At 39.5% G+C, this 14,524-nt stretch overlaps 2 protein-coding genes across 2 annotated transcripts in view; one reads left to right on the forward strand and one right to left on the reverse strand.

Annotated features, from left to right (window-relative positions):
• Positions 1-1,644: 1,644 nt before the first annotated feature.
• On the reverse strand, positions 1,645-4,679 carry ndf1 (Neurogenic differentiation factor 1). Its single transcript, NM_001139808.1, is given in 2 exon segments — positions 1,645-3,868; positions 4,531-4,679. A coding segment is annotated over 1 exon segment (1,065 nt). The 5' UTR covers positions 3,860-3,868; positions 4,531-4,679; the 3' UTR covers positions 1,645-2,794.
• A 7,265-nt stretch (positions 4,680-11,944) lies between these two features.
• The window catches only part of LOC106586465 (protein ITPRID2), a 61,825-nt gene continuing 59,245 nt past the window's right edge, over positions 11,945-14,524 (forward strand). Inside the window, exon 1 of the mRNA XM_014173814.3 lies at positions 11,945-12,078. The gene's annotated coding sequence lies outside the window, so the exon portion shown is untranslated. The remainder of the gene's footprint in view (positions 12,079-14,524) is intronic.

The following is a 14,524-nucleotide window of genomic DNA, read 5'->3' on the forward strand; positions in this document are numbered from 1 at the left end:
AATTTCCTTAGCAGCACCATGGACAGTTCCTGATTTAACAAAGGAACCCTGCGTACCCATTCATAAAGTTACAGATGGCACAGGGATGCCAGTTTCCCAATTTGACATAGTATACAGCCAACCGACCAGGATATCTCTCAAATAAATAAAAAAAAACTGTGTGCATTTATGAAATAATAAATTTGTATTTTGGGGACACACGATATACAGATTTCAGGAGTACATACATTGATTTCATTTTTTCGTTTTATTATTCCAGTTTAAAGCATGCTGTGAGTGTTTACTTCCATCTAAGATGTATGCTTATAATCAAATGATTAAACGATTCAGTGAAGATTCTGATATTGAGGAAGGACGGATATCCAAGGAAAAATCTCTAATGGTTATTCAACATGAACAGTGAATAAAGAAGCACCATTCAGAATGTCTATCATGAAGTTGGCTCGCTGTTTGGTGTTTTCCCTTATGATATAAGTATTGGGTTATAGATGCAGCCAGTGTGTTCATGCATAAACAAGATCATTTTCATAAATTAAAAACCTCCCCAGCAGAAGTAACATCTGTGACTTGCTCGGTTTGCATACGAGATGGTGTTCGTACTAAATAGCACCCTATACCCTTCTATACTTGTGCAGGGCTCATAGTGTTCCGTCCGGTCAAAAGTAGTACACTATATATAGGGGATAGGGTGTCATTTGGGAAGAAACCATGGTGGCATGTGAATGCCCCTTGACTTACTTTAGCTATTCGTGGCATGGCAGAAAAACGCTCGTTTTGTCCTTCAGTATTTGATATACAACGTTAGGTAAATAAATGCTGGCTAAGGGGATGTGCTCGTGTTCACTCATATAGCCTAGGCCTAAATGTTAATCACAAATGGATGTCTTAATATTTCTCATATCAAGATGCTTTTCATTTCATGCATCTAAAATTCATAATATAGCCTAGGACAATATAGGATATATTGATTTAGTAGCCTATCCATATGGGCAGAGAAATAGTCAATCTCCATGCATAAAGATTTGACGGAAACCCATATTTAGAGAATGTCTCAATAATTTGGACATCCAAGAAGTGTCGAATGTGGGTCTCAACGAAGTCGAGGTTATTTTGCGACCAGGCTGAGGGACTGAGGGGAAAGCCACTGAAACTAATTGTGCCTTAACTCTGGTTTTTGACAGATTTAGTCATAGGCTATACGTTTTCATTTAGGTTTTTATGCAATTTTATTATTATAAAGAACCATATAGTCGATGATTGAGCCACACCTGTCAACGTAATGTTGGCCAAATCAGTCCTGCTCAAAGTTTGCTATTTCTGTTTAGCTCCGTCATTGTCAATGCAGATGTAGGATATCAATTTGAGCCAGTTTGCTACAGCAGGAAAATTATCCTGCAGCAATAGGAAATGTGGATTATTATGTGGATTATAATTAATGGACATTTTTGTAGGGGTTGATACATTTTTCGTTAGGGAAAATCAAGTCTGAAATTTCAAAGTGGAAATTACAAACTTAAGAAGACTTTTTAAACCTAAAATAGACTACAGGTTTGCATTTTCTGTGTAGGAAATTCACCGCAACAAAGGAATGATCAAACTAAGATCCTACATCTGTAGATCCAGATAATAATTAAATAAATTGTAGGCTACTCATTCACTTTATTTTACAATAATAATTGAGTGCGCCTCATGAGATATACATTTATCTCCACTGACTTATGTACACTTGAATCACATCGGAAGAGAGTTTAAAACTAAAAACAAAATGCAAATAAAGAACATATGAGTATAACTCCCATGGCACTCAGTCCCTATGCGTCCTGAAAACATCATACATTATAAAATGTTTACAAACAATATACAGTCGGCACACATTGAAGATAAGCATCATGCTGCAAATAGCTCTTCTGCACTGATTTGGACATGCATGCAATGGCGCAATAAGAAGGTGCCTGATATGTTCCAAAATGTGCTGCACTGATAATGAATTTGAAGATGGGCCACGGTTGAATTTTGAAATGAAATAATTAGTAGGCCTACTTCGTTTTATGCAATGAGCATTTCCAGGTGAAGCGTTGTATACACAATTAGGCGTTTAGGATACTTTGCAAGTAGTAGGCCCCTATGCATTATCAAACTTTTAAGTAGGCTATCAATGTTTTGGGGAAAATAAAATTATCAATATTGTGCAACGTTGCATGACTTGCAGTAGGCTAAATAATTGCTAAGGCAACCGATTTGTATTAGCACTTGCCTCTGTATACATAACTTTTTTTATAAAACGGTTGTATCATATAAACATGACATAACACTATTTTATAAAACATTAACAACATGGAGTTGTGTGAAATGAAATACGACTCGACTTTATAAAAAAAAGCAATTCATAATTCTGTACAAAATCACAACAAAATAATTCAGTATGGGAGATGTACAATACTGGTTGAAAAATATAGAAATCTTTATTATTTAATTTATTGGCCTAGTTATTCGTTTAAAAATTGCATAGTTTTCCAAATTATTGCTTGTGATTTTGTAGCATGGATAATCAACACATTCTGAGTATAGTCACCACTATTTCCACAATGTGACCTATAGAAGCGCTATAGAATACAATACATAAAGTGAAAGAGAATATGCATATGTATCCGCACTTCTCCTAAAGGCAGTAACAACAATAAATACATAGGCTACATGATAGAATCAAGAGGATAATAAATTGCTCTTTTGCATCAGTGGCACTAGGATATCATATCATGACGCACTCTTATCAGTCTTTGATGGTTTAATGTATTCACGGATCATGAAATATAGCGTTAAGCTGAGCATTCATGACTCTCTCGTGATGAGTGTGTCCTTCGTACGACATAATGTTTTCCATCGGTATCTCACACCGCTGCGCAGAGCTCGCGTAAAGGGGCGCGTGTCCCTGTGGACCCGCCAGTCCAGCGGCAGCCTGGTAGTGCATTGTAAATGCGTAGTTCTTTTCGAACTCAGACGAAGGCTCGTGTTTGAAGGAAAAGTTCCCGTTGACACTCAGTGGTGGGCTTAAAGGTCCGTCGAATGATGGACTAGTGCAGTCTGTAAGCGGCAGCGCGGTCTCAAAGAATGGCTCCAGCGCACTTCCGTATGAATGGGGCTTGACGTGGAAGATGTGGGAGCTGTCCATTGTACCATATGGAGGGCTGGGAAGACCCGGGGTCTGGTAGGAGTAGGGATGGGCGGCGAAGGAAGCACTTGCTGGTTGCATATGAGATGGTATCTCCTGTGTCTGCTCCGGGAGGAAAGTTCTGGGGTTGAGCTGGAGACAGCCTGCCACTAGATTAGTAGTGGGCTGAGACAAGCCCTTACACAGGGCCTGTACAAATGACATGATGTCTGGGCTCTTACCCGACCGCAAGATCTCTGACAGGGCCCAGATGTAGTTTTTAGCCAGACGCAGAGTCTCAATTTTTGAGAGCTTTTGGGTTTTGGAGTAACATGGCACAACTTTACGCAAACTCTCGAGCGCGTCGTTGAGTCCGTGCATACGATTCCTTTCGCGAGCGTTCGCCTTGTGGCGCCTCATCTTAAACCTCTGCATTCTGGCTTTTGTCATTTTCTTCTTTTTTGGTCCACGACGTTTAGGCTTTTGATCGTCGCCTTCTTCTTCCTCATCTTCCTCTTCATCATCATCCTCATCCAGCCTGTTTAACCCATCCTCGTCGTCATCCTCGAGGTCCCCGTTCATGGATTCGAGTGCGCCGTTTTTCTTCTCCATTTCCTGTTCGTCCTGGGAGCCCTGACACTCATCAGTCCAGGTCGCAGAATCCTGGGGATCTGATGACATCATGGTTTCTTCCGTGTAGGACTTAGTCATATTGGAAATCTGTCAATAAAAATAGACAACCGTGAGCAGACTCACTTAGGACATAATTTCCTACTTGACTAATAGCCTATTCAGCAGGAGTTCGTTTTGGAAAATGTGCATTATGCTATACTAATTTTTTCACTCTAGGTCAAGCAAAAATAATTTTGTATCAGAAGAACCAATATTACGTTTGCAACACCAATGATTATATAGGCTATCATAAACGTCATAGGAATTTGAGAGCAAAATGTAGAACACTACTTTGTGGTCAGGATAAACCAAAAACATTATAGTAGCATAATAGATAAAGTATTCAATTTTCACCTAATAGCTTGACATAACGAGCCCACAACTTGATAAAAATAATTGTTGCAATTACGTTATTTTATATCTCCAGTCAGTTGAAACATCTATGAAATGTCATCACTGAGTTCAATCAGAATATCTGAATCCCTGTTTCCTTTTTGTAACAGGTGACATATGGTCACATCAACTCTCATATGAGCAGGTTTGTATCAATAAATAATTCATGCCTATTCAGAAAATCTTTAACTGCTAAATAACTATACTTTATGGCAATGTAACAGATATATCACAGCACACAGCACTCCATACAATTGCTTTCACCCAAAGCATTTGCATAAATAAGTTATTGCATTATAAGATTGAGAAATAAATACCTATGTTTTGCAGAATTATCTTGTTATGACTCTGGCATGCCCCTCCTGAAGTGTGAGGTCCGGTGGATGGATGGTAATGTGGCTGCGCCGACAGATGCTCGGGTTATATAGCGCTGCTGCTGATGCTGCGAGTGACTGACTGGGAGAGAGAGATGAACCTGTGTGTTTATATGGCTGCATCGCTAATACCATCACCATCGCGTTACCCAATGACAGTCAGGAACAGGCTCCACCCACCCAGGCCTTACTCCCGGCACGCGCCATATGGTCCATCTACGTCAGGCAAAAACGGCCTCAAGTGTCACGTGATATGGGACCATTTGTGTTCGCCAGCGCTCTGTATTCCGCTCCTTTGTGGCCAAAAGAAAGTGGCCATCTGTCCCCAGTTAGGGACTCCATAGACCTGTGTGGACCCGCAGGATGGATTAACCCTTTGGTGCGTAAGACATATTCAATCACTACCAATACTCAAGCCCAACCAATTCCCCACGTGTGTCCTCTTTACATGGTTTGATTTTATTAATCATGAATCTCATAATTATGGAATAATGTAATTTTGCACATTAGGCTACTTTGGGGACATTGAACACACCTAACATAGTCCAATAAACACGTCAGGTCACCAAGGAAAGAATAAGGCCCTTGCTGGAAATATTAAAGGCCACATACTGGACCTTCATAACAACAAAAATAATTAATTTAGACCAAATGCATACTTTGCCTTTCTTTTTTTGCTCACTGCTGACTGCATCAGTGCTCATCTGTAAGCGTTATTGTCCCCATCTCTAACAGTGCGTGATGTTGATTGGCAACAGTGGTTGTACAATCTGGACGGAGCTCGAGCTGCTGAAGTAATGAGCATCGAGTCTCCCTCTCTTTTCAAACTGCAGGTCAGCACGCGAGTCGCACGCGCACTAACAAAAGCCTGTTTCACGGCTCACTGCCTCGATCCAACGTCCAAAATCTGCTATCTTCTGTTCAATAATGCCCCAAAAATCTACGTGTTGACCGTTGGACAGACAGCGTAACAAGTGGGGGTAACAACATACAATCAAGAGAGAACTGAACCACGAGACAACGATTGAATATTTAAGTAGAATAGTTATAGTGGGACTATAAAATTAGTCCATAGGCCTAGAATGAGAAAGACAATCTGCTACACGAACTAAAACCATACTGTCTGGTCATTCACAAAATGAGTAACTAGGCCTATAGCCTAAAATCTAACGACTGGGCATTTGGGTAGTCCTAAATGGAAATACACCCATAAGCACATCATTTGGGATGAATTATCAATATCTTTAAATAAACCTATTGATATAGCCTATATCAGCCTAGGCCTACATGTATGGATAATTGCGCAAATAACTAAATTCTTTATGCTAAACAAAAAGTCTAAATTAAAACAATTTTGCCGAAATGATGAGCATAACATTTTAAACTTGTAAACGTCCATTAAAATAGCTTATTTTTTTTCAACATTTCAACTCGGTAGTGTCTGACACGGACATCCCGAGAAAAACACCCCACATTCACACTGTTTGCTCAGCTCTGAATCATATATTTAACAGCGTCGGTTAGGCTAATGGCCCGGCGGAGCAACGCAGAGCACGGGTCTGCTCCGTGATGTAGGTAACCGTCAAGTGGCCACATAACCTGGTCGCCTCAAAGTGCTGCCTGACAGAGAACACCTTATCTTGACTCTTTCATAAAACCAGGACAAGTTGTGTCAGTCGAAAGTCCCCTACGAGAACAAGCTGCGCACGCAGCTTCCCGGACTACATCTTTCTGTTACCATGTAAACTGTGTTAGCGGGAGACACACGTGGTCGAGGCTTTCAGCACCACCGACAGCTACTCTTACAAGAGGGAATACAGTTCTCACTTCTTTTAGAAACTTAGAACTACATATGATTTTAGGATAGACTTAACAAAACAATTTGTTTATGTATTTAACAGCTCATAATTACTAGGCTAGCTTTGGTTTAAATAATACACAGTAAGACCAGTCTATCTGTTAAACATATTGGCTAAACATTTAACTAATTCCTAAAGAAAATGCACTGATTGCTTTAGACTTGCCTATGTCTAAACATAATTCACACTGATATTGGCTTCATATTGTAGACATATTGTAACATATCTTTGCAAACATTATTCGTTTATTCTGTGCTCAACAATATGATACTTTACTGTTTTGCTCGTAAAACAACATTTTAAATGCAAAAAGATAAACCAAGTTTGTAGAACATCCCACTTGGCACAGACATCATTTCAACGTCTATTCCACATTGGTAGAACTTACTTTCATTGAAATGACGTGGAAACAACGTTGGTTCAACCAGTGTGTGCCCAGTGGGGTGCATTGTGTTCAACTTGGTGTTTGGTTGCAAACATCCTAAACCCACCGTATCTATTTGAATATGATGATCTGACCTATTCTCTAGCACTAATTAGAAGCCCTTGTCCCAGAGCAGGGAATACATACTGAGCCCCTACTCCTAGTCTCCTACCCTTCTGCTTGAATGGACGCTTAGATTGAACTAATTCCGCGTAGCATTTCATTGCACCTTCATCGCACTAATTGCTTATGCAAAAATGCTAATTTATATTAATTAGTTAGACCACTGATTAGTTATTTGGTATTGGCGTGTTATAAATCACAATTTTGGAAGCGGATATAAAGTCCTGGGTCGAAATCCAGCTGTGTATAGCGCGATGGTTTTTGGTTTCAATAATAGGCCTAGGATATGGAAGCCTTCCGGCGCGTTCATATTGCGGGTGACCACCTGCTGCATGCACGTGTCTATCTGACCCCTGTGTAGAGTGCAGATATGACCTATTTATCTTATTTGGGAAACGCATAATATTAACAATAACACCAATGGGCTAAGAATAACAATCAAATAATAATAATAAGGTTTTTATTATTACTCCGTTGAAGCCTAATACAAATATTAACATATACGGCCTACACTGTTGTAATATAACAATACCTACTAGGCTTTTAATAATAACAATGTAAGTATCAGACAAGTATTATTATTTGCCGGGGCCTCAGAATGATGTCCAATAAAAAAAAAAAAAGACAAACAAATCTATTATTTTTTGCCAAAAACGCACCACTTAGTTAAGACAATCCATTTTGTACAATGTTGTGAACTTTAAAGCAAAAATCCTTAGTTGATATACATACAGTTTTTGACTTATAAAGTAATGATATAGAGGCCTACACCCATTTATTCTTGAAGAATATAACTTATAAATGCCTCATCCGCTTAGTTCAACTGTCGTACCTCATCAGAACCCAAAATATAAGTCTGGTTTACTCAAATGTTTGTAAACAATGTAAATGTAAACAAACACTGTATAGCCTCAAAACATGGTTAAAACTATAATGTTGATCAAATCAAATGTTATTGGTCACATACACATGGTTAGTAGATGTTAATGCGAGTGTAGCGAAATGCTTGATATCATGGATGGTCAGTCCTTGCATCTATAGATCTGTCTATACATTTGAGTGGTAACATTTATCCAGGCCCATCCCTCAGCTACTGTTTCAATTAAGGATTCTAGCTTTAATTTTGTTGTTTTTCTTTTAAAACACACATAGCCTAACAGTCACCCATAGATCACAATTATATCCTTCCCGATCTGTTTTAAATTCTTCGAACAGGCACTCATAAATAAGCTAGACAATATAACTTTTGTTTTCATAATTAAGAAACAGGGGTGGCACTTGAGGTAGCACTCCAATGTGATGAAATCAGCCCATTTCATTGTTTATTTGTTAAAATGAGGTCCAGAATATTAGAGTTTTGCGCTGGTGAGTGGGACTGTGACTTCACTGAGTCACTTTTCTCAAAACAGACCAATATCTTTTTTTTGTCTTGGACGGATGCATGCAGCTGAATGCGGTAGTATGGCGTCGTCTTGTGGTGGATATGAAACATGATGTCGGAGGCACCAGGACCGGGTTTTTCAAAACTGTTAGTCTATAATGCTCTTTTTCGCTATCCACGATCAATTTTTCTGAAAATAATCGGATAGGGTCATTCAGGTCCAAAAACCAAAATATAAAGATCACAGAAACCGTATTTTCATTGTATTAAACAGGCCTAATCATTGCCACCTAGTACTGGACAGTTATCTACGCGTTCACTGTCATGGTGAAACAAAAATGTGTAAACTACATGAATTAAGGTAAAGATCATAAAATCCATTATATTAGCCCCCGCATTTCGCTTAAGTAGGTAGCTAGGCTACATGCATTTGTTTGACACTTCTCAATATAAGATCTGACCACATTCCTATACTGCAGTCAATTTAACATCACAAAGCTTTGGTTTTCAGATGTAAGAACGTTTTTTAAACCTCCCCACCCGTTTCATTGAAATATCTTCGGTTGTGGTGCCTTTCGCCTATCTAAATCATCCCTTGGAGTCGGATCAAGATTATCATGATTTTCGGGAATCAAAACTATTCTAATCACTTCCTTTGAGTCCTGAGAAATGCAAAAACAACATTTAACACAGGTCGGATTGGATTACCCAATCAGAAGAATCAGAATCACATTTTTCAGTTTTGAAATACTAAATTCGAGCATTTAATCCACAATTGCCGAAAATCCGTTTAGAAAAGTTTAGAAAAACTGGGCCCATAGGAGGAGCTTTAAACTATAGGGACGACTTTTTCATCTTTAAACTATTCCATCAAGTTTTAAAGTTGTTTAGATTATGAACATCTAAAAAGTATAAATGTTACTGCAATTAATTGACCTAGTCAAAAGTTCCTGATAACCAGTCTAGCACAGGTGGGATTTCACATCTTCATATATATTGACTGCATTATAGGCATGTGGTCAATTGTTATATTGAGAATTGTCAAATAAATGCATCTACTTACTTAGAAGTGATATGCAAGCCCTATCATTTTTAATCAAGGTAACTCTACCACTATTCATGTAGTCTACTCATCTCTGTTTACCTATGACAGTGTAGAGGTAGTACCACAACCTGTCTAGTAGATGGCATGATCCTATCCGATTATTTTCTGAAAAATCGTCTCAAAAACAGCCAGATCAATCTGATCCCCCTGGATAGCAAAACATGGATTACAGAATCTGGATCAATCTGATCCAGATAAAACATTTAGAAAAACTGTGTCCTGAGCCTTGTGTGCAAATTAAGTAGAACGTACATAGACAAACTATAATCTACTAAACAACAAAACAGCAACATAAGCAAAACTGGCTCCTACACTGTGGAAAAAATGAAGTTATTCCATTCTATCTACTCTACACAAGGCCTATCCTATTGTATGTTATTCTATTGACAGGTGCTGCTCTGAGGAAAATCAAATACGGTGCATTCAGAAAGTATTCAGACCCCTTGACTTTTTCCACATTTTGTTACGTTACAGCCTTATTCTAAAATGAATTAAATTATTATTTTTCCTCATCAATCTACACACAATACCCCATAATGACAAAGTGAAAACAGGTTTTTAGAAATCTTTGCAAATGTATTAAACATAAAAAACAGAAATACCTTATTTACATAAGTATTCAGACCCTTTGCTATAAGACTCGAAATTGAGCTCAAGTGCATCCTGTTCCCATTGATCATCCTTGAGATGTTTCTACAACTTTATTGGAGTCCACCTGTGGTAAATTTAATTGATTGGACATGATTTGGAAAGGCACACACTTGTCTTTATAAGGTCCCACAATTGACAGTGCATGTCAGAGCAAAAACCAAGCAATGAGATCAAAGGAATTGTCTGTAGACCTCTGAGACAGGATTGTGTCGAGGCACAGATCTGGGGAAGGGTACCAAAACATTTCTGCAACATTGAAGGTCCCCAGGAACACAGTGGCCTCCACCATTCTTAAATGGTAGAAGTTTAGAACCACCAAGACTCTTCCTAGAGCTGGCTGCCTGGCCAAACTGAGCAATCGGGGGAGAAGGGCCTTGGTCAGGGAGGTGACCAAGAACCCGATGGTCACTCTGAATGAGCTCCAGAGTTCCTCTGTGGAGATGGGAGAACCTTCCAGAAGGACAACCATCTCTGCAGCACTCCACCAATCAGGCTTTTATGGTAGTAGCTAGATGGAAGCCACTCCTCAGCAAAAGGCACATGACAGCCCACTTGGAGTTTGCCAAAAGGGATTTAAAGGACTCTCAGACCATGAGAAACAAGATTCTCTGGTCTGATGAAACCAAGATTGAACTCTTTGGCCTGAATGCAAAGTGTCACGTCTGGAGGAGACCTTGCACCATCCCTATGGTAAAGCGTGGTGATGGCAGCATGATGCTTTGGGGATGTTTTTCAGAGGCAGGGACTGGGAGACTAGTCAGGATTGAGGGAAAGATGAACGGAGCAAAGTACAGAGAGATCCTTGATGAAAACCTGCTCCAGAGCGCTCAGGACCTCAGACTGAGATGAAAGTTCCCCTTCCAACAGGAAAACGACCCTAAGCACACAGCCAAAACAATGCAGGAGTGGCTTCGGGACAAGTCTCTGAATGTCCTGGGGCCCAGTCAGAACCCAGACTTTAAAAAAATGGGGTATTGTGTGTAGATGGATGAGGGAGGAAAAAACCATTGAATCAATAATAGAATAAGGCTGTAACGTAACAACATGTGGGAAAAGGTCAAGGGGTCTGAATACTTTCCTAATGCCCTGTACATTCCAATATTTCACTAATATTGTAACCTACTATAATAGGCCTAGCCTGACTACCCATACACATCGCTCCAGCCAAACTAGCATTTCTTCTCCACAATGAGTCCGGATTTGCTTTCCTCCCTGACAATTTCTAGAACGCAAACACATTCTGACTGTTTTGATTGGTCCCAGAAACCAATGGGTTGGGCCAGAACCGGCCTACATGATGATGTTATGAACTTTGATATTCTGATTGGTTAGATTTGTTAGAGATGATCCCTGATGAATTCGTTTTGTACAACACCCCTCATTTTGAAGTCACAACAAACTATTTGGTTGGCAGTTTCAGACTGAATGTATGTAGAGATTCAGGATTAGTCGTTGGTCAACAATAGGCCTACTGTATTTCACTGATGTTTGCATTACACATATGCCACAAGCAGTGGCGGTTCTAGACCATTTCAACTGGGGGGGGCAAGCTGGGGCCAGTTGTACTGTTACAGGGGCCAGTTACATTAGACGTTATTGTTGTCATATCGTTTTCTTCACTGCATTGCAGGCATTAGCAGGCAAAAGACCATGTTCATAATCATTAGTGTTCCGCGTTGCCACTGTCCAATAACGGATGTAAAAAAGAACGCTAGCAAACATTTGCGCTGAACCGCCCCTGGCCACAAGCAGGTTTCAAAATATCCTTGTGGAAGACTCATCTCATCCCAGTTATGAAGACAGATGCTGCGCGCCCCTTGTTATGTTACTTTACTCCGCCCGGAAGCGGAAGACTAGGGTAAATTAAGTTCCACAAAATTTGTCAGATTCCATTTCCACGGAGCTGCTGTTTAACGCTTCAAACTCCTTTCCAACCCACAACACAATGGTAGGCATAAGTGTTTATTGAAACATTACATACGATGATGTTTAGAAATCTGATGCATAACTTTTACTGTGGCGCACTTTGCCTGATGCAATTCACATGACATGGACCTCAGTTGTCACTGATTTCAAACCTCTTCGTATTTATCCGAAGTGATTTTTGGGATACAAATTAACATCTTTTATGTCAAGGGGAAATTTACACGGCAAATATAAGTCAGAAAACTATGTAAATGCATAGGATATGGCGGTGTAAGACACGAATAGCCTTTGGATAAATAGTTTAGGATAGGGCAAAACATCTCAGGTCAGAGACTAGCTCGACTTTAGACACCTTTTTATTTATTAATTAATTAATAAACCGTCATTGACAGCTTGCGAAATATCGCCCGACACGTTGCTTACTGTGGCCTACTTGTTTTAGCAGCACTTGTCCTGCTTTGGATTTTATCCGTATTATCTTTAGACTGTTCTAGTCCCAGTTTCCCGATAGCGGTGGATTTTAGGTTTACGAGTGTTTTTAACTTTACATCGTCCCTACAACAGTCGAAGATACACCACGCAGGGACAATGTTCGCGCTGTAGGATCGAAATAAAAGCAGCGCTGCTCTCGGATTAGCTTTCTCCATTCAAATCTTACTTTACCATTATAATTATTCCACAATACTGAAGACTCATCACTGTTGCAAATATTGTGGCGGTTATTTCTAATGCGTATAAGCATTACCCCAAAAAATGCACTAAATAAAGTAAAAAAATTATAGACAGTAGCCAGTATGATTGAAATATATAGCATTGTAGTCTATAGGCCTACTGTATTTCTGTATATTTTAGTGCAGTTATCTAGGTTTTCATTGGAAGCATATGCTACTTTTATCGGTTTGTAACAATTGCAAAGACATTGGCAACTTTAGTCAACTTTGTTTTGAAGTTATCAGGGTCACAGACAGACAAACATATTGATTATGTGTTTAGTGGAGATGTTCTATCTACCAGTTGACGCGTTAGGGAGAAAAATGATCTAATGATCACTGCCATTCTATGAGTGGTCTGAGGCAGTTGGTAAACGAGCGTTTTAAAGTGAAACTTTAAGGATGGTCTTCCTGTCAGTGTGCGTCTTGGTCAAATAAATGATCAATATTTCAAAATCTTATTTGGATGGGCAAGGAAGTACAGTAGCGGGGTAGGGTGGGCCAGGCCCCCTAAGGCCTGCCAATAACACTGGCCCTGATGAGTGTTATTTTGATTTCAATAACAATTTTGTTAGTTTAATTTATGAATTGACAAATATAAACACAAATATGTAAGTAGTTGATTTGGCAAATGTTTCAATATATTGTTGAACATAATATACTCTATGGGGAAATCAAAGTTCCAGAGTGCGACCTCTGCTAGTTTTTGAAGTAATCAACCATTTTACACAGAGAAATTGTCATAGTAGGCAATGTAACCAATCACAGCCCTCCTTTTACTTCTATCATTGCACGTCCTGCAATTCACCAGCAGAGGGCGACCATTTTGAATCCATTTTCACGTTCACTCTGTTGGTAATGCTTACAAATTTGATCATAAATCTCTAAAAGTAGCAGACATCCCACTATGGAACTTTGATATGCCTGTAGAGTATATTACCGTATAACCATGTAACCGACGGTGATGGATGAAGACCGTCATGACAATAAAATAACTGTTGTAACCATTTAAAAATAAATACAAATATGTGTGTATTTTTGGAACTAACTTCTGACTGAAGGACGGGATGGCCGGGCATTTGTGCCTTAGCCGCAGGAAGCTGTTAGATTTTTCAGGGGGTGCTGCAGCACCCTCAGCACCCCTACTTCCTGCGGCTATGAGTCGTGCGGTTGAGTCCGTCTCTGCAGTAACATGGACTCTTAGCAATGTGATGAAACTTTGTTGCTCCTTGCTGAAACAAGCAAGGTGTTGTGTGAAATGAGCCCCATACAATGCAGCACCGGCACACACAGAAATAGAATGAATAGAACAGGCTTTATTCTATTTCTATGGCAGCACATGCAGTCAGGCGCGGAGGAGAGGGAGAGAAAAAAAAGTAAAAATTACAGAGACCGCTGTCATTTGGCTGGCCAATTACCGTCATCCAAAATTCCATGACTTTCACAGCCCTACCCACGTGCGAACACACAAGAGACACCCACATCAAAGCATGCCTCCAAGACCCAAATCTCATTCTCAGTTGCATATCCTAATGAGCAGGATTGAAACCAAGGCTAAATCAGTCAGTTCAGCCCCCTTTAACCTCGAACACCAAATTATCATCACTGTCAATCGTAAATTATAATTATTCATTATTTACGGGTGAAACGTCCAAGCTGCGTCTGCATTAAACTATTTGATCTCAATTAGTTTCATGGAAATATGTATTTAGATCTTCTTGAATGATATAGGTAACTACTATTTGAGCAAATTTTAGA

This window comes from Salmo salar, chromosome 25, assembly GCF_965601325.2.
Source record: "Salmo salar chromosome 25, fSalSal1, whole genome shotgun sequence".
Classification (NCBI taxonomy): domain Eukaryota; kingdom Metazoa; phylum Chordata; class Actinopteri; order Salmoniformes; family Salmonidae; genus Salmo; species Salmo salar.